General features: G+C 36.5%; 1 protein-coding gene across 1 annotated transcript; it reads left to right on the top strand.

The window, feature by feature from the left end:
• The first annotated feature begins 1,473 nt into the window (after positions 1-1,473).
• On the top strand, positions 1,474-21,121 carry LOC121414980 (insulin-like peptide receptor). The gene is made up of 4 exons (XM_041608023.1): positions 1,474-1,498; positions 15,915-16,078; positions 19,865-20,015; positions 20,635-21,121. The coding sequence occupies exons 1-4, from the start codon at positions 1,474-1,476 to the stop codon at positions 20,766-20,768; spliced, it is 474 nt and encodes a 157-aa protein (XP_041463957.1). The 3' UTR covers positions 20,769-21,121.
• The last annotated feature ends 2,168 nt before the right edge of the window (positions 21,122-23,289 follow it).

Genomic DNA, 23,289 nt, shown 5'->3' on the forward strand with positions numbered 1-23,289 from the left:
CTGAATCTGCACAAATCAGTGAAAGCATGAAATGAGAAACGATATATAGATAGCAAGAGAATATGGAGACAAGATAAAAAATCTAAAAGATAAGATAAAAAAAAAGAAAAGCCACAATTCTTGTGTTATTATTATTATTTTTTTTTTGGAGATTCATGAAGCATATCAGAAGCTGAAAAAAAAACCTGAGAAAAAATAAAACAGTGAAACCCTATGAATTGATTTAGGAGAGAAGAACAAGAATTGTAATGCATGTGACATAATAGTTTCACATCTCACTAAGATGAAGTGTAAAGTACTTGTCGATTGATCAGCAACTTTTACATAATAATTGAATTTGCTTTCACCTGAATGGCTTGATTTTTCTCTTGTCTTTTATCAGGCTGCTTAATATTGAATATAGGGAGTTGAAGATCCTTTTTATTTTGATTTTTAGTAACATGAATTGAGTATTGTGGTTGGAATGTAATCTCTTTTGAAGAGATGAAAAATATAGTTTTCGTATACTTTTTTCCCCTAAACCTTAACCAACATTTTTCATTATCATGTTTTAGCGATGCATCCAAAATGTTATTTTTAGTCTGCATTGATACAGGAGCATATTGAACAAAGGACTATAATCCGATGAATATCCCAAAGGCTACTTTACAAATCTTTCTGTTCAATGGGTACCAAATTGAACAGTCTAATGCACATGCCCCCAAAATGCAATGCATACAACAATGAATGCAAATGCAATGCGCAGTATAGAGTTCAATGATATCAAATTAACTAAACGTAAGTCACATTTTCATGATCAAATTGAAGTAAGCCATATATAAACTGATTGTGGTAAATGATGTGATTTGCTGTATCAAAATTTTCCTTTTTTGTGGGGGGGGGGAGGGGAGGATAGATCATAACAATTTTATTGGATGGGCTTTATTTCATGGAATACCAGGAATATTCCTCTCATTATGGCCAATATTGGCTCTAACTCCTGGAATATCTCTGGTATTCTATTATGAGCCATCCAATTCTGTATAATAATATGATAATTTTTTGTCTGGTATTGGTTGGTGAAGGTTCCCTTTAAAGGTAAATGCCAGTTGTGGTAACGATATCAAAATGAGTTCGTACAGAATCCATTGAAATGACCACCAAAGTGTCTGTTTGTATAAATAAAAAATATGTGTCAAAGAATTCTGGAAGAAATTGTGTAATTGCTGAGAAATTAGCAAATAAGCACAGGATTCAGGTCAAGCGTCAGGCCGACATTCAGAGCAATAATAATACACTGTCCCATGTGTGCTTATCTGTGTTAGTGATCTTCAGTGTGAACATTTTTCAGCATAGATTTCAAGATTTCACAAAGTGCAGTTTATGTAACTGTACCAGATCTAGATTTACTGCAACTACTGGCATTTCTCTTTAATCTGCTTATTACCCATGGTGTCCTCACACTTTGGTTGGTTCCATTCATTAAAAGTAATCATGAGTTTGGATACTGTCATGAAAGGTGGGTCATTTTATTAGTCAAACGCCTTTGAACATGGGCAGGCACCATGAATGATTCCTGTTCATGTTCAAAGGGTTTAACCAATCAGATCCTTCACTCAAGGGGAGCATGAAACAAACAATCAGTGACAACTGCTATGAGCCACTGAGTGAAATCCTTGTATTTGATTGGCTTTTAACAATTTAGTCAGTAGAAACATCTGACAGGATGCTTTGTGAAATGTTTCCCAGTTCAAGCTATGTGTTGAATGGAGTGGTAGAACAGAGAAGAGTGGCATTGGAAGGGGTTAACTTGTTGCTTGCAGATCATTCCTCAAGTTAAGGATTGACGTCACAGTGACGGTGACAACATTTTGTAGTCTTGTTTGTTACCATGGTGATAACAGTTTTCCAACAAACAACAGTGCCTTTGCAGTGTTTCCATTATAGCCAGATTTAATGTTTTTATAATATAGACATGCATGAAACGTCTTAATCCTTGTTACATATGATGTGATACTTGCCCTATTTAAAGTATGATAATAATATAGGTATATTTACCCAGAGAAGTCACTACAGTTCTGAAAACTGTTCTCCCAGCGGGCTCTGCTATTGTTATTACCCCGGCTTTAGCTGGGCTGCATGGGCGCTCAAGCATTTTAGGGAATTTCTTCCTACTGGGTACCCATTCACCGTCCTCACCTGGGTTGAGTGAAGCACAATGTGGATAAACTTCATGCTGAAGGAAATCACGCCATGGCTGGGATTCGAACCCATGACCCTCTGTTTCAAAGTCAGAAGACTAATCCACTGGGCCACAACGCTCCACTATAGATGGCCATCAAAGCTGAGAGAGAGACAATCTAACATTAGAAATCATGTGGACGTGGTTATATTCATTGATTAGCGTCAGTATATCTTACGAAAAAAGGATGGACAGGCCTGAAGAAACCCTTCAGTCTCTTCATCAGTAATTATGGATCTGATTAGAAATGACCATGTACTCTCAAAGTTCAACTAAAAGGACATGTATCATGCATAATAAGTGGGTCATTCCATGGGGTTGGGGCAACAAATTTGCGTAATGTCCATGTAACGATGGTATCAGTTTTTTTCATTTTACAGAGAAGATCAGTTCAAATGGGGTTTAGTTTTGATGTGTCAATTTAAAGATAATGTCCAATCATAGTAATTCAGTTGGAATTGGGGATCTTTAATGGATTCGGTGCAAAACAAATACAAAGTTTTACCACCGTTGCATGGACATCACATTGGCATAACAGAGGCAATATATTCTCAGGTGTGGATCTGCAATACATGTACATCATGATGCTTGAGAAGTAAAACTTGGTGAGACACCATTTATATTTGCTGGTAATTGTATACATACATTTGCCTTCTTTTAATACATGAGACATGGTTTTGGAGTTCTGGTATGTCACAAAAATTGCCCCTACCCCATGGAATGACCCAAGTACATACGTAGGTGTGATTTGATTTTTATTGTCTCACCTGCATAGCAAGATGATACTGTAGGCTCTCCCATTGACGGTGATGGCAGTGGCAGCATCGTCTTCATTTTATGCACAGTGTAATAAGTCCATGTAACAGGTCCATCACTTTGTGCCAACAGCCATAAGAATTACCTGGCGAGAACATGGCATGGGACTTGGACATAAGGGTAATTCAGTATTACTTAAAATCCTACCCGAGTTTCAGGTAAAAGGTCCTTCAGCGAACTTTCAAAGATCTCTGAAGTCTTTCACGATTCCTGATGGATCTTTCAATGGTCTTCGTGGTTCTTGTGAGTCCCAAAACTTTTTGAAACGGTTCAAAACAGTCTTTCTTTTTGGTGGTCTTTCAGCAGTCTTTCGATGAACTTTCAATATTCTTATTAGTCTTTCCGTGATCTTTTGACATTCTCTCAAGATTTTTACGGATATTACTCTAATACTGATGAGAGATCATGGAAAGACCAGGAAAAGTCCATGGAAAGAACTCTGAAAGATCAATTGCTGCATACAAGATCTCTGAAAGACCATTGAAATATATCTATAGGACTTGTCCAAGTCCTGGAAGACAAGAGATATCAATCAGTCTATAAGAGTTCTTTGAGGAGTCTTTCTGAGCAATTCCACAGAGATGACAAATTTCAGTGATCTTGAAGACTGCTCTGTGGAATGGGGGCCTAACATGGCAAGATAATGTCTCTGAATGGAATACCATTTCTCTGTCACATTGGCGCATACACACATGAAAACAGATAAGCTTCCTCAACTGATCACCCATAAGGTTGCTTTCATTTCAGTCACTTCTTACTTGAAAATAATGAGAGATGATAATGTGCTATCCTTTTGTCTATTCCATCTCCTATTTTCTGAGAATTGTTGTTCAGTCTTGAAGAATTGCCACTAAGGTGATGTGAGCTTACATTACTATTGACCTTTCCTCCTAATGACCAATGTGACTTCCAGGAAAGTGAATTTGATTCTGTCATTGAGCACACTGTATTTGTGTAATGAGAACACGGTGACCCATTATTTGCTCTGTATGTGTTCTGGGTGAACTGGTCACTCACCTACATCACTTTCCTGACACCAGAAAAAAAACTTGCCATGGTGACAAGAAAATTGGATAGTTATATTGCGCAATACATGCTAATGCTTATAAGGTGTATTTAGACCGCCTTGAAGTTTGATAATTCCGTGAATTCTCTGATTGAGAAATGAAGTCTGATAAACCCTGATAAAAAAATACAAGGTATTTCTGCTCATAGGAAATCAAAATACTTGTATTATACCTCAGTGAAAGAAAGTTCCCACTATTATATTTGTAGGTACTTGCTGTAATTACGGGAAATTTCGTAGGGATCTTTCCCTTTGATAATACACCTCAAGTCATTTCACACCATCCATCTTATGGAACAAAAAATGAAGAGAAAACATTTTTTTATGCAAAAATAAATCTCTTCTCTAAAAGATTTTTAATTTTAGTCCAGCCATCCACATTCAGGTTTGGAATCACTTCTGACAACTAATAAGTTAAAAAAGAGATGGTTTTAAACTACTTCTTTGTTTGCAGTCCAAGAAAAGGGGAAAGAATTTGTTGTAAATGAATAAAAAGATTGGAATGAAAAATCCATACTTCATAGTTGAGCTGTTATGTCTGCCAAACCTTACTGGGTACACAAGGCTACACCAATGTGAAAGGGATGGAAGAGATACATGCAGCATGTAAATCATATCCTCTGACAGCTAAAAAATAAATTTAAAGAGTATAAACAACAAAATAAGCTGCCCATCAGCCCCCCCCCTTATTCCACGCAGGTGAGCCTGGGAAGGGCCGACATGGAACAAACAACTGAACACGGGCAGCTGTTGACTACTTACATACCCCCCATGGAAGCTTATGGCCCAAGAAATGTCACTTTCGCTGATGCCTCCTAAGCACTGATTTATGATTTGTTTTGGACTCGAAAAGCAAACTCCTCTTTCTGGAAGATTCAATTTACTGGTGGATAGGGAAGGGGGTGGGGGGGGGGGGGGGGGGTGGCTTTGTAAATGGCAAGATGTGGATAAAACTCTTATTGCAGGGTATTGGATGCATTTTGCACCAGATACATGCCTCCCTTCCAACCAACAAACAGGGAGAAAGGTTAAACATTCACATTAGTTTTCTGCGTAACATATTAGAGAAGTGGGCACATAAATCCTATAGGCCTTCATATTTTTCTTGACCATCACGTTGTTAATCTCTGTAATATTTGATATTTTGAGGGAACTGTTTCTTTTACCTCTTATACAATACTCTGGCTTACAGAGTGGTGTATAGCTCCTGTTTTATTTTCCGAAACTGTAATTGCACACACCTGCACAGATTATGGATGAAGTTCAATGAATATTCAGAATTTTCTAAAGAGCCCTTACATATGTACTAAGGTGCACAAATATTCTGTGGTCTTTGTAAAAAGCATTTTCGAGCTGTTGTCAGCAGAGCAGATGATGCATGGATATTGTTTGTTGCGTCTTCAAGAAATTCTTCTGGAAAGCCTTGTGGGGGATAAAGGAGTGGGGAAGAAGCCAGAACTGTAGGCTGATAATAATATAGGCAACTGACCTGGATTGGTTGGGTTCCGTTGCTGCCAGGGAGACTTCTCTTCATCTCTTCCGCAAGCTTTCAATGTCAAGTCCCATTTTAGTCTCTTGTCTGCTCCAATTCAGAGTGATAAGAATTAGTAGGACCCTCTTGAAGTCCCAGTCTGAAAAAAATTGCCTATATCTCATTGCTGCCTTATCATGAAATATTGTACCCTTCACCTAATTTCTGTACTGGGTATGGTATGAAATTTGAATTAGTGTTAAAAATATATATTACGTAATGTTTTATTACAATACAATGAAAAAGAAAGATAATGGATTGTCTCCAATTAATGTGTTTCAAATAGCAAGCAGAATTTTGTCAGTATTTATGGGTGAATAGCAATTCTTGTCATTGCATTACAACTTTCAAATTCCTTGTGATTACGATGGAATTTTATATATTGATCATCTTTATATTTAAATCATGAACCACTTGATAATGCTCAATGAATCCAGAAAGATCATTTAACTGAATGCATCCTCCATCTCTTGGTTGGTGTGAACAAACAAAAATATCGCCTGTCTGCCGCAGGTCAAGTTGATTCTGATGGAAGATTGTTTGTACGTCCATCATAATCCCATAATCTAGATCATGGCTGAGGTTTTCTTTCTCTATTTGCCTATCCATATCTCTTTCCAAGTGGGTTATTTGTCAGAAGTCACTAACATTTTCTGGAGAGATGAGAAGTTATGATGCAAGGGCCCAGGGACGTGCATCTGAACGAGACATCTATGTTACGATTCATTTAGGCTCCTCAGGCAATCCAAACTGAGAGAGTCTTAAGTGATGGTAAAATGAAAACTGGCATGAAACTTTTTAGAAAATACAAATAATGACTGAAAATACATGAAAAACGTTGAAATGATCCAGCTTATTCATTCCACTCCTGTTTTGGGGTGATTTTGTATTTTAACACATGAAATTATTTTATTTTCTTATGAATCTGCCATTGGCTTCTTCAATCTTTATTATCAACTTCAAAAGTATTACATTTTGATACCCTCCCACGCGGTGGACTAAATATCTCAAGAAATCGCTGCCAAAGGTGTGTGAGATAATTGGCTCATTTGTGTATCACCTGTGGTGTAGATACAAAGCACAACCTTGAAACAACACAACTTTTTATGTAACATTACATTTGGATAAAATTTGTAGTGAAATGCTTGTTTGAGCATTTATTTTTATATACTTAAGGTGAACTTGGTCATTAATTAACCAATTGGAATCAATGGTTTTTGTATGTTTTTATACAGGTAAATTTCTATTTGATTTTCCCTGTTCATATCTTGTTAATTTTTCCTGTTCATATCTTGTTTATTTTTCCTGTTCATATCTTGTTAATTTTCTTTTTTTTTATTACATGTAGCCCCTATCTCATCATCTTCTAAAGACTTTTCTGTGACAGCACTAAAATTGTATACAATGTAATTTTCTCCTTACAGTCCTCATACCAGATCCATGCACTCCCCCGCCATGTTATTCCTGTTTTCATCACTATTACAAATCGGAAATGTGAGTGTTAGTATTTTCTCATGTAATGTTATTCCTGACTCCAAGCCTGAGGCAGAATTCCTCTTACAAGGCAGGCAATTTATTTCATGTTGCCAGAAAGCAAAACATATTTTGGTCTTCTTCGGATTTGGCTCATTCATCATCTATTCAAGTTTAGTAGGAGAAGGAATGCTTCTTGCCTGTCTCCTGTACAAAGATCTACGTTGTCTCTCAGAACCTCAGAACGGCAGATTCCACAAGCATATAACCATCAAAACCATGTGGTTTTGAAATTTAGCATATTTCATCCTGCCAGCAACTTTTATGAATTATATATGTTGAAATATTTGTGGTGTTGTTATGGATTGTTTTGAATTAAGTTCAAACAACAATCAACTCTTGTGTCTAGTATGGATGATATCGAAAACAGATACAATTTATTCAAAGAATACTTTTATATTTATTATTTTTTTAAGGGATAAATAGGAAATATTTCATTTTTAACTATTATTGTGAAGACCTCATAGGAATATGGATTAGGATTTTTAAGGATGAGGATATAGAATTACTGTATCAGCACAAACAATAGAGCCATCATCATAACGTTAGCTTGTTTAGCAATAAGTAAAATGCAATGTGTGCAAGAGGGAGTAGCTGCTGTTTTAGTAGTAGTTTCGACTTTATAAACATCAAATGTAAACAAATTATTTTTTTATTTCAATATTGTTTTGAATGTGCCCCCCCCCCCCGCATATAACTAAAAATTTCTAATTCAAGGGTGAATTTCTTTTCAGGTCATTGAAAAAGTGGCATCACTGCATCAGCATTAAAAAAAAAATAATTTTAATTTCGCATTCATTTTTAATTAAAAAATGATTATAGAAGGACGATTTTTCATATTCCAATATAAACTGGACACATGATAAGAATAGCTGATTAGGAAAGTAAGGTTAAAGGTCATTTCATTTTCAAGTCAATGAACTTGGGTAATCAGTAAAATAAAGAAAGAAAGAAAAAAGAATTTTCCTTATTTTCTGAAGTACAATTGAATCTGCTGCAATGTCCAGAGTCATTGTCTTGCAGGTTTTGAAAAAAAAATTGTTAAAGATGTTATTTTACACAAGAATCAAATTCTCAAACTTTCATTAAAAAATACAAATACCATGAGTAGCACTTGTCCGAAAAAATGGGAGAAAAAAAAATACAACTCTCAGTGCTGAAAGAAAATCTCAGTTTCTTTGATAAGTCAACAGCTTAATCAGAGAGAGAGAGCTTAAATTGGGTTTACTGATAAATATTTCATTATATATATTTTTATTTTGGGACAAGATTAATTGTGAATAGAGCAAGGATGAACTGATCGGAAGGGGGTGAGCTTATTTGAGCAGGGGGCTTAGGCTAAATACACATTAGAATTGATTAATGTTCGCCAAGTGCATATTTTAGGATGTTAAACTTTTTATGAACCTCATTAATCATTTTACCATGGGCAGGCATGACACTTAATGGCATGTACCAAAATATTCCATCCATTTCAGAGTATCAATACTTGATGAGATTTTCAATCCAAACTAAAACCATTGAGCTCCATGCTAGAACATTGAATACACTGCTTATTTTCTGTATGAATGAATTTTTGCTTTAACTTGGTACAGTGAGCAATTTGCTGTTTTTTCTTCCTCGTTCTTGCTGCTTTTGTAGCCGTTTTGGAAAAAATGGCAGGAAAAAATAATTTTGTCCATTTTCTTAGCAGACATTAGTACATGAAACAGCCACGAAGTGGCAATTTTTTTTTCAAATTGTTGCAGCTATGCTCACTTGAAGTATCTCGAGAATGATGTTAGTCAGGTTCCTAAAGTATGTGCTCTACTGTCTTTTACAATTAGAAAATTGTAAGATTTCATGGTATATTCCAATGCTTAAATGTTACAGATTTAGTATAGGGTGGTGGTGAATGATAATTTTAGGCTGTCCGGACTTCACTGCGCCAGTTTAAAATCATGTAAATGTTGCAGCAGCTTACTCCTTTAATTTCCAAACAATAATCTATACTCCAAACATGCTCCCTCCATAAATGCTCTCAAATCATGGACCCCAAACAAGAAACATTCATAGCTCCTTTTAATCTGATTTATTCCATAAGATTATAGACATGACCTCTGCCATAGACCACACACTGTCATTAAACAAACCTCCAATCCCAGACACTCATAAAAAAATAACATGGCCCCCCTTTCTCCTTGTTTTAAACATGTTTTCATATATTCGCTCTCGCTGTAATTTACTTCTTCATTCCTGAAACGTCATTGAGGGTATTGGTTTCTCTGGCTCCAGAAAGAGTTGATTTAATTTGGACAAAAACATTGAGTGATCTGCTATCAGATAGACTGGGGAGAAAAATGAAGAAAATGAAATTTAGCATGTCAACGTTACACAGCATGAGTGCAACTACCAGAAGCATATTCTCAGCTCTTTATAAAAATGTAAAAAGAAGAATAAGGGAAATGTGATTTATTTTGTGCTTATGTTTTGAGTCTTGTTGGTTTCAAATTCTGCCATACTTGCCATCAAGAACAATGAATTATATACAAGACATAATTTGATTTGGATTTTACATCCTAATGTGAATTTTGTAATTAATTCTTAAAAATAAATTGACTATTTTTAATAAATTTCCCTTTTTTTCTCTTTTGAGGGCATGCCTTTCTTTATCTTTTGCTCAACGCACAAAGTTAGATTGAGGCAAATGTCTTTGGGCTCAGTTGTAATACGCTTGATTTTATTCCATGTTACCATGAATAAATAATGAGGCATTTTCTAACCGAAGGGGTGTTCACATGTATAGAAATTGATATGAATAAATGGGTTTTTCACCAAGTTCCTAGTAAGGGTAAACAATCACCCATGTTATCCATGGCTTTAATTTAATTTTGGAGTTAAAATTGTAATTGGACATGATGATACATTATGAATATATATAATGGGTTAGATGTAAGAACTTTAGAACTTGTCTTTTAAAATTATTTTGTTTTACCCGCTACAAAGTTAGTAGGCCTATTTGTTGCTTTAATTAAACTTTACGTGCGTGGCCTATTTGTAGACTTAGAAATATATGGTCAGTGATCATTATCTAGAAAAACAAAGTTTTTATTTCTGTTGTTCTAAGATGCATTTCAACAAATACCCCAGAATAAATTGAATGAAAATAGATGAAGAGTGGAGGAGAGAGAAAGAGACCCCCTTGGCTTGGTCTGGCAATGAGATTAGAGGTATCCTTCAGTGACAACTGAAGCTAGCCCATCACCCAGCATGTCTGGTGTGATACAAGCCCAGAACCAGCTTGGAACCAGGCTGGATGCAGAGGTGGCACAGAGGGATGCCTGACAACCTGCCTCCATGCAGACATTTGAGTGACTTGAATGACGATGTCTCAAGTGCATTAACCCCACCCAGCCCCACCCTGTATCCTGCAATGGCCGTGGGATGATGGTCATGTTGCAATTGCACGAACCTTACCCCACCTGGTCAAAAAAATGATCTACAACGGAGGCACGATCTTTACCCCACATACAATGGCAATGTGTTGACTTGAAAGGCCATGATGCATTGTCATGTCCCGTAGATAAAACCCACCCAGCCCCACCCTATTCTACGCAATAGCCACATAGGGAATGTATGAATCTTACCCCGCCCACATGACTTTCCCCCATGACCTACAATATGCCTCACATGCATGCTGTTGCAACATGGTCACTTGACTGGGTTACGATGATGCATCAAATGCCTGAGCCTTGCCCCACCCATATTGACACACTCCGCCCCACTGGACCCTTACAAAAGTCGAATGGGAGCACAAGCTGTCCTTCCCCTTCTCATTCAGCTCTTCTGGTGGTCACATACAGATCTGATTACTCTGGTGCATCAAGACATGTGTCATTCTTACCCAACCATCCTCAAAGCATTGATAAATAACTTTCATTGAACATTTCTCTAATATCAAATCTTTTCTTTCATCATGTGGCAGTATTTGTATCCCATGATCTTTCGATTGTACTTTTGTTAATATTTTTAAATTTCCTTCCCTTTGCCAAAAGAATAAAAAATAATTTGTAGTACAAAGCATATCAGGTCTGTTCTCACATTGCTCAACCTCATCTTGATACTACAGACTGATGTGAAACAGTGAATGACATCGATGCTTTAACTGCCTCAATCCCAATCCGACAGCATCTTGAATCAATTTCAGAGAAAACATACTGGAGTGATTTGATCCAAAATTTATTGAAAATTTTGTTTTCCTCATAAATGATACCAAAGACAATCTATATGTGAGCCTTATTGCCCATTTGCTCTGTGGCTAAAAAAATAATTCTGTTTGCTAATTATATTTGATGCTGCCAGTTGGAAGAGGAAATACAGGTAATAGCAAGGATATACAAATGAAGCCAATAAACAAAGATCAGTAGAAGCAAACATTAACTTGAACTTTATATATATATATGACAAAGTTCTGAGAATTTGTTATTTACTTCAAATGGGAAGCAACTAATGAGAACATTTGTAAAATAGTCCATATTAATATCATTTGCTGGTTGTTTACTTCTTTCTATGTGTACTTAGGCCATCATGTTTATCAGCAAACTTGATCATTTTTTCTGAATGTAACAACAAAAGGGCAAGAGGAGATGTTCAAATAGTTCAATGACACTGTTTCAGTGGATGCCATGCACTTCTTCAATCTCAGGGACGCACGCACCTCCCACCGGGCAGCCAAGCCCTGCCGAAATACCTTCTCCAATCATCTCATTTACCCTCCAAAATGTTTGTCCCGATTGTCCCTGGGAGTCCGTTATTTCGTTTTATATGCCAGGCAATGGTTTGATATCGCCCTGGCAACGCTCCTTTCCAACGCCCCTGTCTAACAAAGACCGGGCATGAGACATACCCCATTAACTTGTTTTGCTGCTCCGAAGTATTTAGGCTACCAATTGTGTGCTCCTGTGAAAGATAGGACCATTTGTAAATAAGTGAAAGTGTTTGTGCCTTCATCCCTCCTACAGTATTTCCATGTCTGTCGGGGTAAGATGAAAGGGAGGGTCTTGTGACCTGCATGATATGAAATATACTTAAACATGTTTTGTGTTGGTAGTTTTGATTGCTTTTACCTGTTTGTTTCTTTTCTGATAATAGATTTATTGACAGTGGGGGATATGAACACATTTTTTTTTCAATTGGAAATCAAGTCAGTCGTAATTTGGCTGATATGAACCTCCTTGTTGGCAGAAATAGTGCAGATGGAAGAGAAATTTTCTGATGTAGGTTTATCAAAGACATAGGCCTAAACTACTCACAAGCAAAGACTTTGAATCTACAGCATTCAAAGTTGAATGCATTATTTTGGTATAGATATATATTTCGTTTATACTGAAGGATCAACCTATGATATTTCTGTAAACATTATTAATATAGAAGGTGAACATCTGAATTTGATTTACAGGTTGATATTTAGTTACAGCTGATCTAGATGAAGTATATTTTTATTTTCAGAAGTGATGCTAAAAAATAAATCCTTCGTTGTACCAGGGATATGCTTTCTATAACTTCCTGATCAAAAGGCCTTTCAGTGCAGCTAATTTTTGTAAAACATTGAAAGGTTAAGTTCAATTTTCCATCTGTATTCTCGTAATTGGCATTTTCAGATAATGAGCAAAATATCTGGTCCACCTTGGTAAGTTAGTTTGTAGAATTGTAGGTATATGGTAATTTAAGGGAGCTATGAAATGTGAACATGAAATATTAAAGAGCGGAAGAGGAAAATGGATTTAGTAGATTAGTTGGTCTTGTAGATGGACACCCCATGGTTTATCAACCTAACGTGGTCAGGCTTGGTATGGGTCTGCTTGGCGTCAATGTCAACATTGATTTACAGTCCTAGGAAACATTTGTTGGACTGATCTCCAGTTCCCACACAATCCCCATTTGCAACTTATTGTTTAACCCATAGGGTACAATTTACTTTGGGCCCAACACCCATTTTTGGGTTGGGTCCAGCTGGAGTGGTATTCCTTTGAGGTAGTTTCTAGGGAAGCATCTCGTCAGGGAATTTTACCTTTAATCTATTTTAGCCAATCAGATGCAAGAATTTCAGTAGCTTATAATGTTTCTTTTTGGTGCAAATCACAAGACTTTCAGTCAGAATGGGCTTCCTAGTATGCAAAATATATACCAGGGCGGGAGCAATTTATTTCCTGCAATTGTGTTTTTGTTGGAACTTTCATTATATGACAGTTTGAAATTGATAATAATGGGGATGATGATGATCATAATGCTGATGATGGTAACAGTGATATCGATATATATAAAGATAGTAATGAAAGATTTAAAAAAAAATATGCATTCTATACTGGAGGATGCATTATTCTTGCCTTAGACTTTAATGCAGATCTTAGATTCAAGCAACGGATGGCATCCAAGGATAATATGAAAATAAATTCCCTTCCATGTTTCTACTCTTTGGTGTAGATTGGCAAATGGTACTCAAAAATTAATTTTTCATTGAAAATGCCAAGATAAGGCTAAGTAAGCCCTATCATTAAGTCACACTTTTATATCATAATGATAATAATTATAGCTGGATTTATAAAGTGCTTTTTGCCTAAGGATACAAAGTGCTGCTATTACTACCCCGGCTTTAGCTCGAGCTACCATCACCAGCGCTCAGTGCATGCAAGGAATTACTCCTGCCGGGTACCCATTCACCTCACCTGAATTTGATTTATATCTGATGATATATTACACTTTGATTCAATCACAGTATGTTACAATAATGATAGTTCTACCTGTTCTGTGATGAGTCGTGCCGTGTAGTGTTTAGGTTTGAGCAAAAATCCAAGATATTTCATAATTATTAAATATATTTTATATGAAATATAGAATGAATATGTCTACAAATGGAATAGTCAGAGTGTGATATAACCAGCTCATTCTTTTGAATATCAGACCTGTAATTCCTTTTTGGCAAAGCTAAGTAAGTGTATTTTTCTCGATTGACATCTAATTTGAATGTCCTTGAGAGGTACATGCTTTTTGGATTTTTCTTGTTTATTTCAAATCATCTTTCATCTACTAGTAGATGGTATGGAATGCTTTTTTCTTCAATTGGATATCTAGCGACCAGGATGAGTGAGGAAATTTGTGTAGAGTTGGAGGTTTAAAATGAGAGACAAAGTCTTAGTGCCATGATTACTGCATGAACTCTAAAGGGCATAGAAGATCAGGGTTTCAGAGTAAAAGCAATCATCACAAATTTGACGTGGGAAGAAAACATCAATTGAATATTCTTGGGTATATTTAATTCATTAACTCTGATAAGTCTCCCTCTTTAGATTTTGTGAATGTTGTGGGGGGTTTGGAGATTCAAAAATGAATAGCCTTATGCCAAAAGGGCCTTAACTGCTTTTGGCCATTCCGAGATAATGGCGTTTATAAAGGTTTTGGCCTCTCTAATAATCAAAAGTTTGTGGTCGTTTTTTTGCTTTTGAAGCCAATCTCGATAAACGTGTTAAGTTATTAAGTTTTACATGAAATGTGTTAAATTCATTATAAAATATTCAGAACCCCTAAAATCGGGTTAAGGCCCTTTTGGCATAAGGCCGACGATATACCTTTTTCTCACAGGCAAAACTTTCCTTAACGCCGTATTACAGGTAGGGCTAAATAGCAAGTTAGCATTAGCCCCACCGATAGTCCGGGGATAAGCTTTGCCCACTTTCTATTCTTACAACGTTTTTTTGCATGTTGGGCTAGTACTAACAGGATTATTTAGCCCTGCAAAATAGCAGGATTTGCCGAACAATTGCAGTGTTGCGTGTGAAAGTATTGGGTCGCTATGAGAACAGAGACCCGTCCAAACCAAGGACAGTGCTCAACGTAAGCTGTAGGGGTAACAGAGCCAATGCTGTTGTCCAATGAGAGAATAGCGCCCCTTAATGGCTACCAGTGACAACTATTCCGGGATTACTGAATTTGTGTGAGAAAAGCAAGCATTTCCTTCAAGCGGGGTTAGGCATAAAAAACTTGGCCTTTGAGAAAAGGAAAAATTAAGAGTAGGAGAGATCGGGGTTAGTTGGAACACGGGGTAAGTTGAAACATTGTACTTTTCTTTAACGCCTGTAAAATAGAGTTATGCAATACTGCCCTCAATTTATTGCTATTAATAATACAACAGTGTTGGATTTATTAATAGCAATGAATTGAGGGCTTTTATTGCTATTAATAATACAACAGTGTTGTATTTATTAATAGCAATAAATTGAGGGCAGTATTGCATAAATTTATTTTACAGGTGTTAAGAAAATTACAATATTTCAACTTACCCCGCGATCCAACTAACCCCGATCTCCCCTACAGGTTTAAGGATAGTTCAGGTTTAAGGAAACTTGAGAGAAGATGGCAAAAGTTAGGAAAGGGGAGACATTGTTTCAAATAATGATCAGCAATAATTAATGTTGAAATGATTGAATAATGAAATAAAGATTTGAAAGAGAAAGCAATAGAGCTTCCAAGAATCTTGTGACATCCAGCTCCTTCTTTGGGAGTTTTGAAGGATTTATTTCAAAACCCTTTTTTTCACCGTTTTAATCAGCAATGATCAAAATTTTGTTCGTCTTATTTTTTTCTATATATCCTTATTGCTATGAAACATTTCTTAATTTGTCAGATTTTAATAGTAATGAACTTAAGAATTAATTATATATTCTTTTCCCTGGGCATGCTCTTACAAATGATTTTCCTGGTTTTTTTTTCAGTGTGTCCAGTAAGTTGTCCAAGATCGTGTAATGAAGCTGGGAGGTGTTGTCATGAACAGTGTATTGGAGGCTGCCGAGGGTCTACTGCCAGTGATTGCACTGCTTGCCGTCATTTCCTACATCTAGGTGTATGCGTGGGGCAGTGTCCCAATAGAACATTCCAGGTAAAGTGTTTGAATCTTTGGGTTTATACTTGACAATAGCCTCTGAAGTTATGGGAGGGTTCTGAAACTTCCAAGTGTTACAGGGAACTTTATTCAATGGATTGTCTGTATATAGAGAATATTTCAGACACCTACCATATTTTCTACATTTTGAATTGATTTTATTTCATGAGTTTTGAGATGCTTTCCATAATATATGAGTTTATTTTCAACCATTCATACAATTTGTGAAATATTAGAATCTTGTAAATTTAAAATATTTCCTACAGGAAAATAGGCAAGACAATTTTTTGCCATTGTTTTGCAAAGCCCCCCCCCCCCTATTCACACCCATGCAGAAAATGTTGAATTTTCACTTTCATTTGATATATTTAGTGTAGTTTTGCAAAGAGTTGGCACATACTATACAATTTATGTGTAAAATGGAAAGCTTCATGACTTACATCATTATTAACTCTTCCTTGCCATCGTGTCAGCATTATGTGATCAGCAAGGAAGAACATTGAGAAACATTGAAAAGCATGAAACATTGCTCAGTCGTCCATGCTATTGTAATGCAATCGATAAGAATGTCGGTGACATCACTTCCTGATAGAACTCAGGGCCCAGTGACACAAATTGATATAACAAGGCTGATTTTGACAGTCCATTGCAATGGTCTTTATGTGCAATCAATCATACAGATGCACTATGCAATCAATCACTAAGTTGTGTATTACAGGGTCCCCGTCTTACAAAGAGTTACGATTGATCCAATCAAACGTAACTCTATGGACATCCATCAGTGTCATAATTTTTTCAAAAGGAAATTTGCACAATGTCCTTTGTAAACAAAGAGAAGCACAGGGAATGTTCAAGAAAACAATGAATGCATGAATATGCATCATAGTTAGAAAATATGTTGAACAATCATGCGTAATAGGTGTTGACGTTGCTGGCCGTCCATATTTGTGATTGATCGTAGCAATTGTAACTGTAACTCTTTGTAAGATGGGGCCCAGATCATTCTCAAGACTGCAGCACCAGTCACATGACTGAGACAGGCAGCAGTTTAACACCAATGAGATGCCAGTCAAAAACACGATTCACACTAGACTGGTGCAAAGCAATCAAACACCATAATAATACTTGACAGACAATAGGGCCCCGTCTTACAAAGAGTTATGATTGATCCAATCAATCACAAATATGGTCAGCCAGCCACGTCAACATCTAAAATACAGTATGTTTCTTCAAAATATTTCTAGATATGATGTATATTCATACATCCACTGTTTTCTTGACAAATTCAGTATGCTTCTCTTTGTTTTTCAAGGACATTGTGCAAATTTCCTGAAGAAAAATTATGACATGGATGAAATTATTGATGGATTTTCATATACTTGAGGTTGATCAGATCAATCGTATCTCAATGTAAGGCGGGGCCCAAACCAGCACCAGACTATAAAGTCAACACAAGATTAACACCGAGGAACTATGATCTGAGTCAGATTGACACCTGATTAACAATATGCAACACAATTTTGATATCAGGCTTACACCAGACAAGCACTTGACTGGCAAGCTTGATCACAAGCCCAATGTACCAATCAACGTATCTGCTTTCCTCGCAATTCACCCTTTTTTAGCGAAACCCAATGTAGCCACACCAATTTCCTGGGGTTATGCTTAGCCCACTTTGGTTTCACACTACGTTTTAGCAAAGTGGGCTAAGCTTAACCCCATAGGTAAATAGTACGATACTATCTTGCCCTGCTAAAAAGCTGGGTTAGGTAGCTTATTGTGGTGCTAGCACCACAATTGCGGTGCTAAGAATCGCAGTGTGAAACCAAACCGGGCTATGCATAATCACAGAAGTCGATATTGCACATTAGTCATGCTCTGTGTGGCAAAATCATCAATATTTATGAGCTGTGCGATAGTCTGGGGTTAAGGCATTAACCCCGGCAAAGCAAATAATATGGGGTTAAGAAAAATGGTGTGAAACAAAAAAAAGATAATATGGTGTTAAGGATAGTCTGGGGTTAAGGACAGTATGGGTTTAAGGAATTTTAGTGTGAAAAGCATATCAGACAGCTCTCGCTTGTTAACTCCTGAAAATCGCCCAAATCTCAATGCTGTATTAGAGCCACTTTTAACAACAGTTTTGTAGCCTGTGGATTCGCCTAATAGCAGGGACTATTTATTGACTTGTAATTTTTTTTTCAATACTGGTGTCTTGCCCAGTGCACAAGCACCTTGGAGGCTTGGACAGTGTCATATTTAGCATTCGGAGCTAATTTACAAGGTTTAATCAAGCTTATTGAATTCTAATGTAAATGTGACGAGAGCTACCCATTGGTTTTGTAATTGCATCCGTTTGTTAATCAGTATTTCATTAATGACGACTTATGATGTACTTATTAGCACATATAGGAAGTGAAGATACAGGTGATATCTATCTTTTATAACATGATTAAGTGAATCCTTACGATTTGATTGGTGGTAGGCAGTATATAACTGGTCGTTTATTTGGCCTGGTGCATTGATTTACTGGCGACAAGTAATCATTAGTAAAGTATAATGACTGGTCATGCTTAGGGTCATGACTAGGGTCTTCATCACTGTGCTAGAAAACATTCAATACACATCATTCAAAATGACTACCAACACTTGTTACCACTCACATGGTAAACTTGGGAGATTGTTGTCGCTCTAGCCTATGGGAATCTTGGGGAATGAGTTGACCCTCTGGCATGGGCTGATGTGCAAAATTGACAATGTTGAGGAGGTGAGGTCATCCCCCCCCCCGTGTCTGGGATTGCTGCCCATGTTTAAGTCTGAACATCATTAGCCATGCCTTGGGCATGTAAGAACTGTTCCAAAGCTACCAAGTGTAATTCTTACTAAAAGATGTATTATTTGCATCCTATTGTCTATGGGGTTACAACCACAGGCAAGAAGCCAGTGATTTATCTAGTTCTTTTTGTCAATGAGAGCTTTTGGCTGGGGGGGGGGGCTGTAACTTGAAGCTTAGCGATGATTGTAGAATATTTTTCTACGATTGATTGCATTGACTACAATGTACAATAAATAGTGAAATCAAATATACGATTAATCGCTAAACTTTGTGTTACGAAACCTAGATAAAATTTAAGAGCATGTGATGATAAATGTCATAAATGTTCATTTTTCTTGCATGAGTGGTTTGCTGGGATAGAAATTCTCAAAATGTCATCTTACTTTGAAGAAATATTAATATTTCTTGGAAGGAGCCTACCTATTATTTAAGTGTATATATGGGGGAGGGGCTCTGAATAGGAAAGTATATATCCTGGTCTGGGAGGTGTAAACGTTGCAGTTTATTTATTTATTTATTGATTCATTGAAACCAATACAGTTGGATTATTGACAATTCAAAGAAGTACAATTAAATACACAATTACATATGAAATAATTATTTAATAAAAACTAGTGAGAATTTTTAAAACAATATACACCGTATATTAATACCAAAACCAAAAGGAAATAATCAGTATAAGAAGGAAAACAGAATATAAAGAATAAGCAGGGAATGAAAACAAGAATATTTATTCAAAGTTGACAAAATACTCATAAGAAACGGGGGGGGGGGGGGGGGGGGGGGGGGGGGGGGGGGGAGAGGCAAACTTGACGAAACCAGTGAATTGTAAGTACTAGTCTAATGAATATTTTTTTTGTAATCTTATTTCTTTGATTTTTTTTATTTCAAGTGAACTTAATTTTAGCCAAAATTATATCCGTATGTATATTTTCTGTTTTTTTTAGTTCAAGAATCGTCATTGCATCACAGCAGAGCAGTGTCCAGCCAGTTGGAAGTTATTCAACGAGAAATGTACTCAGGATTGTCCAGGTGGTTATATGCCAGACTTTAATGACAGTAGACATTGCCTACCTTGTACTGGAACATGCCCTAAAGGTAAACTCAAGGCCCCATCCCCCTTCTTAACTTTCTATAAAAAAATGAATTCTAAAATTTGAATTAGACTATATTTTTGCTCACTAGAAGTAATAAATATACAGAAAATCTTTATTTTACTTTTGCAAGCAAGTATATGAAAATCATATGAAATTATATTGATTTAAATTCTGTCCACCAAGGATGAAGAAAATGGAACTGACTGTTAATTTGTTGCATAAGACATTGATTGCTGCTACTTATTTTATTACAAGGAAGACATATCATATACGCAGATACATGTATGAACAAATCAAATAATTATGATAATTAACAAAAAGGAAAAAGGAAAGTGGGGACTTGACATCATCAGCCCACTTTTGGAATATTCATGATGGTTTGCATATAACTGATATGGCAAAACTGAAATACTAAATTAACTTTACATAAATTAAAAAAACCCAGATATTGATGAAATTCTTCTCATTATGCCTGGTGAATTTTACTCCTAATATTGCTCTCTTGACGAAATCAGGAAAAGCACGTTAGATTAGACGAGAATAATATATGCAGTGGTTATAAGTATATTGATTTCTTGTAGAGATTAATCTTCAAAGTTTATTTCCTCCTTTCTTTCTAGTATGTGATGGAAAGACTATCCAATCCGTGGAAGATGCGGCTGCAATGAAAGGATGTACTTACGTGCATGGATCGCTAACTATAAGCGTACATGGCAGAGGTACAGTAGCCCCTTGGATAGGATGTAAATTTTAGGTTGTTTCATTGAGGGAGTGTTACATAGTTTTCTTTCTCACTTTATTCTCTTCTATTTTTTTTCTCTTTCCCTCCTCCCCCCCCCCCGGTTATTTTGCGTATCTTATCTTTCTTGACTTTTTCCTATACTCTATAGGCTTGTGACAAGTAAAAGAATTACATTAATCCATTGCATTTTATGTCTTGTTTCCCCCATTCCTTTTGCATTCTTTCATTGTCACTGTTTTCCACATATCTACCTGTCTGTCTCTCCGTTTGTCTGTCTCTGTGTCTCTATGTGTGTGTGTGTTTGGACCTGTCTCTCTGGTGTGTGTCTCTCTTACTCTGTCTTTTTGTTTCTGTTGACAGTGGTTTATAATTGATCTGAATGTGGAATACTTTAAAATCAATAACTTGTTATTCCACGTGTAGAAAGACAAGATACAACTAGAATTTAATTCGTCATGCGGACGAATTAGGTGGTCTGTCATGATTTGTCATTCAGTGTCGGCTGATGTATGAAATAAATCATTTAGATATCATTGATAATCTTGATCGTAGACATCCTAAGAATAAGTTATGACCATTACTAAATGTGATTATTGATGTGGTGATGACAATCGTCAGACATACAACTTCAAACAGATACATACAAGATAGATGATTATACCTCACGGATCAACACGGCAATGCCGGCATGATCCGGGGAGGTCCGGGATAGTTTTGCCCCAGATGACTGTGAACACGGCATCAACACGGCAGCTTCACACGGATCTACACGGATCATGCCGGCAGAGCACGTCGTCAACACGGACCAATACGTCAGCAACACGGACCTACACGTCAGCTACACGGACCACCACGTCAGCAACACGGACCTACACGTCAGCAATACGGACGAACACGTCAAATGCGTTATCCATTGAGCTAGCATATTCCCCATAGAGATTACACGTAAGCAAATTTGAGAATTACAATTCCAATTTTGTAAGCGAAATACGGGCATGATCCCGGCATCTGATCAAAAAATGGAGAGCACACTTCCGAAAGCTTAGAATCTCAGCTACAACATACTAAAAGCTCAGGGAAAACTGACAAGAAACAATAGAGATATGGCTCACGAAATAGAGGAATGTCGAATCTAGTTTTGAGAAAAAGTCATGTCCCATAGAGATTACACGCAAAATACATGTGATATGAAAAAAGTAATTATAATCTGTTTTATCTTGCTAAATTTAAACTTTTATACCTTTTAATTATCATAAAGGATCATGTAAGAAGTGGCAAAAAGGAAAAAAAAAGTGAAAAAAAAATTCATCTTGTTCACCCCAGGACTCGAACCCGCGCCCTTTAGAAAGCAGTCAAAGCCACGATATTCCCCATAGAGAATACACGTAAGCAAGTTTGAGAATTACAATTCAAATTTTGCAAGCGAAATACGGGCATGATCCCGGCATCTGATCAAAAAATTGAGGGCATATTTCCGAAAGCTTAGAATCTCAGCTACAACATACTAAAAGCTTAAAGAAAACTGACAAGAAAAAATGGAGATATGGCTCACGAAATAGAGGAATGTCGAATCTGGTTTTGAGAAAAAGTCATGTCCCATAGAGATTACACGCAAAATGAGGAAAAATGACATGCCTCTTTTCATCGCTGTTTTACGCAATGATGCGTTTCTCAAAACGAATAATCATGTTTACTGAAGAGAAAGAGTACATTCTAAACTACAACATATCGAAATCTGGGCGAAAAACGATCTATATTCGAGAAGTTACAACCAAATTTGCATAAATTTGATGACGTCATTTTTGAAAAAATGAAATTTTTAGTTTAGGCGCCATTTTGATGACGTCACGATATAATTTAGGGACATTGATGACATGAAATCAAATCTACAACTCATACTCTATCGATATATGAAAAAAAAATTGGGGGTCAACGGATTATTTAAAGAGCTACAGTGAATTTTCAATAGGCATGTTTTTGCCCATATATGGCCTATAGTGAGAGCTCGCGCGCACACGTGCTGCAAATTTAACGGGTGTTAATTTCGTTATTAATGGTCGTAGAAGGTTGATCAAGGTATCAAATTGTTCAGAATTTTATTATCAATGAAATGATGTAAAAAAAACGGTGATTTTGTGTTGCGTTTAGGCGTTACGCGCGGAAACGCGCACGCATGCGTGCGCGCGCGCAAATTTTTGAAATGCTTAAAATGACCTGAAACGTACCCAAAAAATTTTATAGGTCATTTGGACGATTTTTTTACCTTTGGCGCGCGCGTACGCGCGCGTCATGACCTCTACATGACCTTTGATGACATTGACAGTTGACCCTTGACATGAAGTTAATGTCATGTAAATATTGTCAATTTTTGATAATTGATATTGAAGATATGATCAAATGAAGAATTTTACAAAATGGCGCGTAGATGACGTCATCATGACCATATGACCTTGAAAAGCTTATTTTGCCGTCTCTATGATAGATTCTATGTATGACGAAAAAATCAGCAAAATTGATTCAGCCAATTTCGAGA

The sequence above is a fragment of the Lytechinus variegatus genome, chromosome 5, assembly GCF_018143015.1.
Source record: "Lytechinus variegatus isolate NC3 chromosome 5, Lvar_3.0, whole genome shotgun sequence".
Classification (NCBI taxonomy): domain Eukaryota; kingdom Metazoa; phylum Echinodermata; class Echinoidea; order Temnopleuroida; family Toxopneustidae; genus Lytechinus; species Lytechinus variegatus.

Excerpts from the sequence above, each read along its gene's own strand:
- LOC121414980 (XM_041608023.1), top strand. The coding sequence starts at position 1,474 with ATGAGTTTGGATACTGTCATGAAAG. Across the intron at positions 1,499-15,914 it reads TTTGGATACTGTCATGAAAG|TGTGTCCAGTAAGTTGTCCA; the intron begins GTGGGTCATTTT and ends TTTTTTTTTCAG. Across the intron at positions 20,016-20,634 it reads TACTGGAACATGCCCTAAAG|TATGTGATGGAAAGACTATC; the intron begins GTAAACTCAAGG and ends CTTTCTTTCTAG.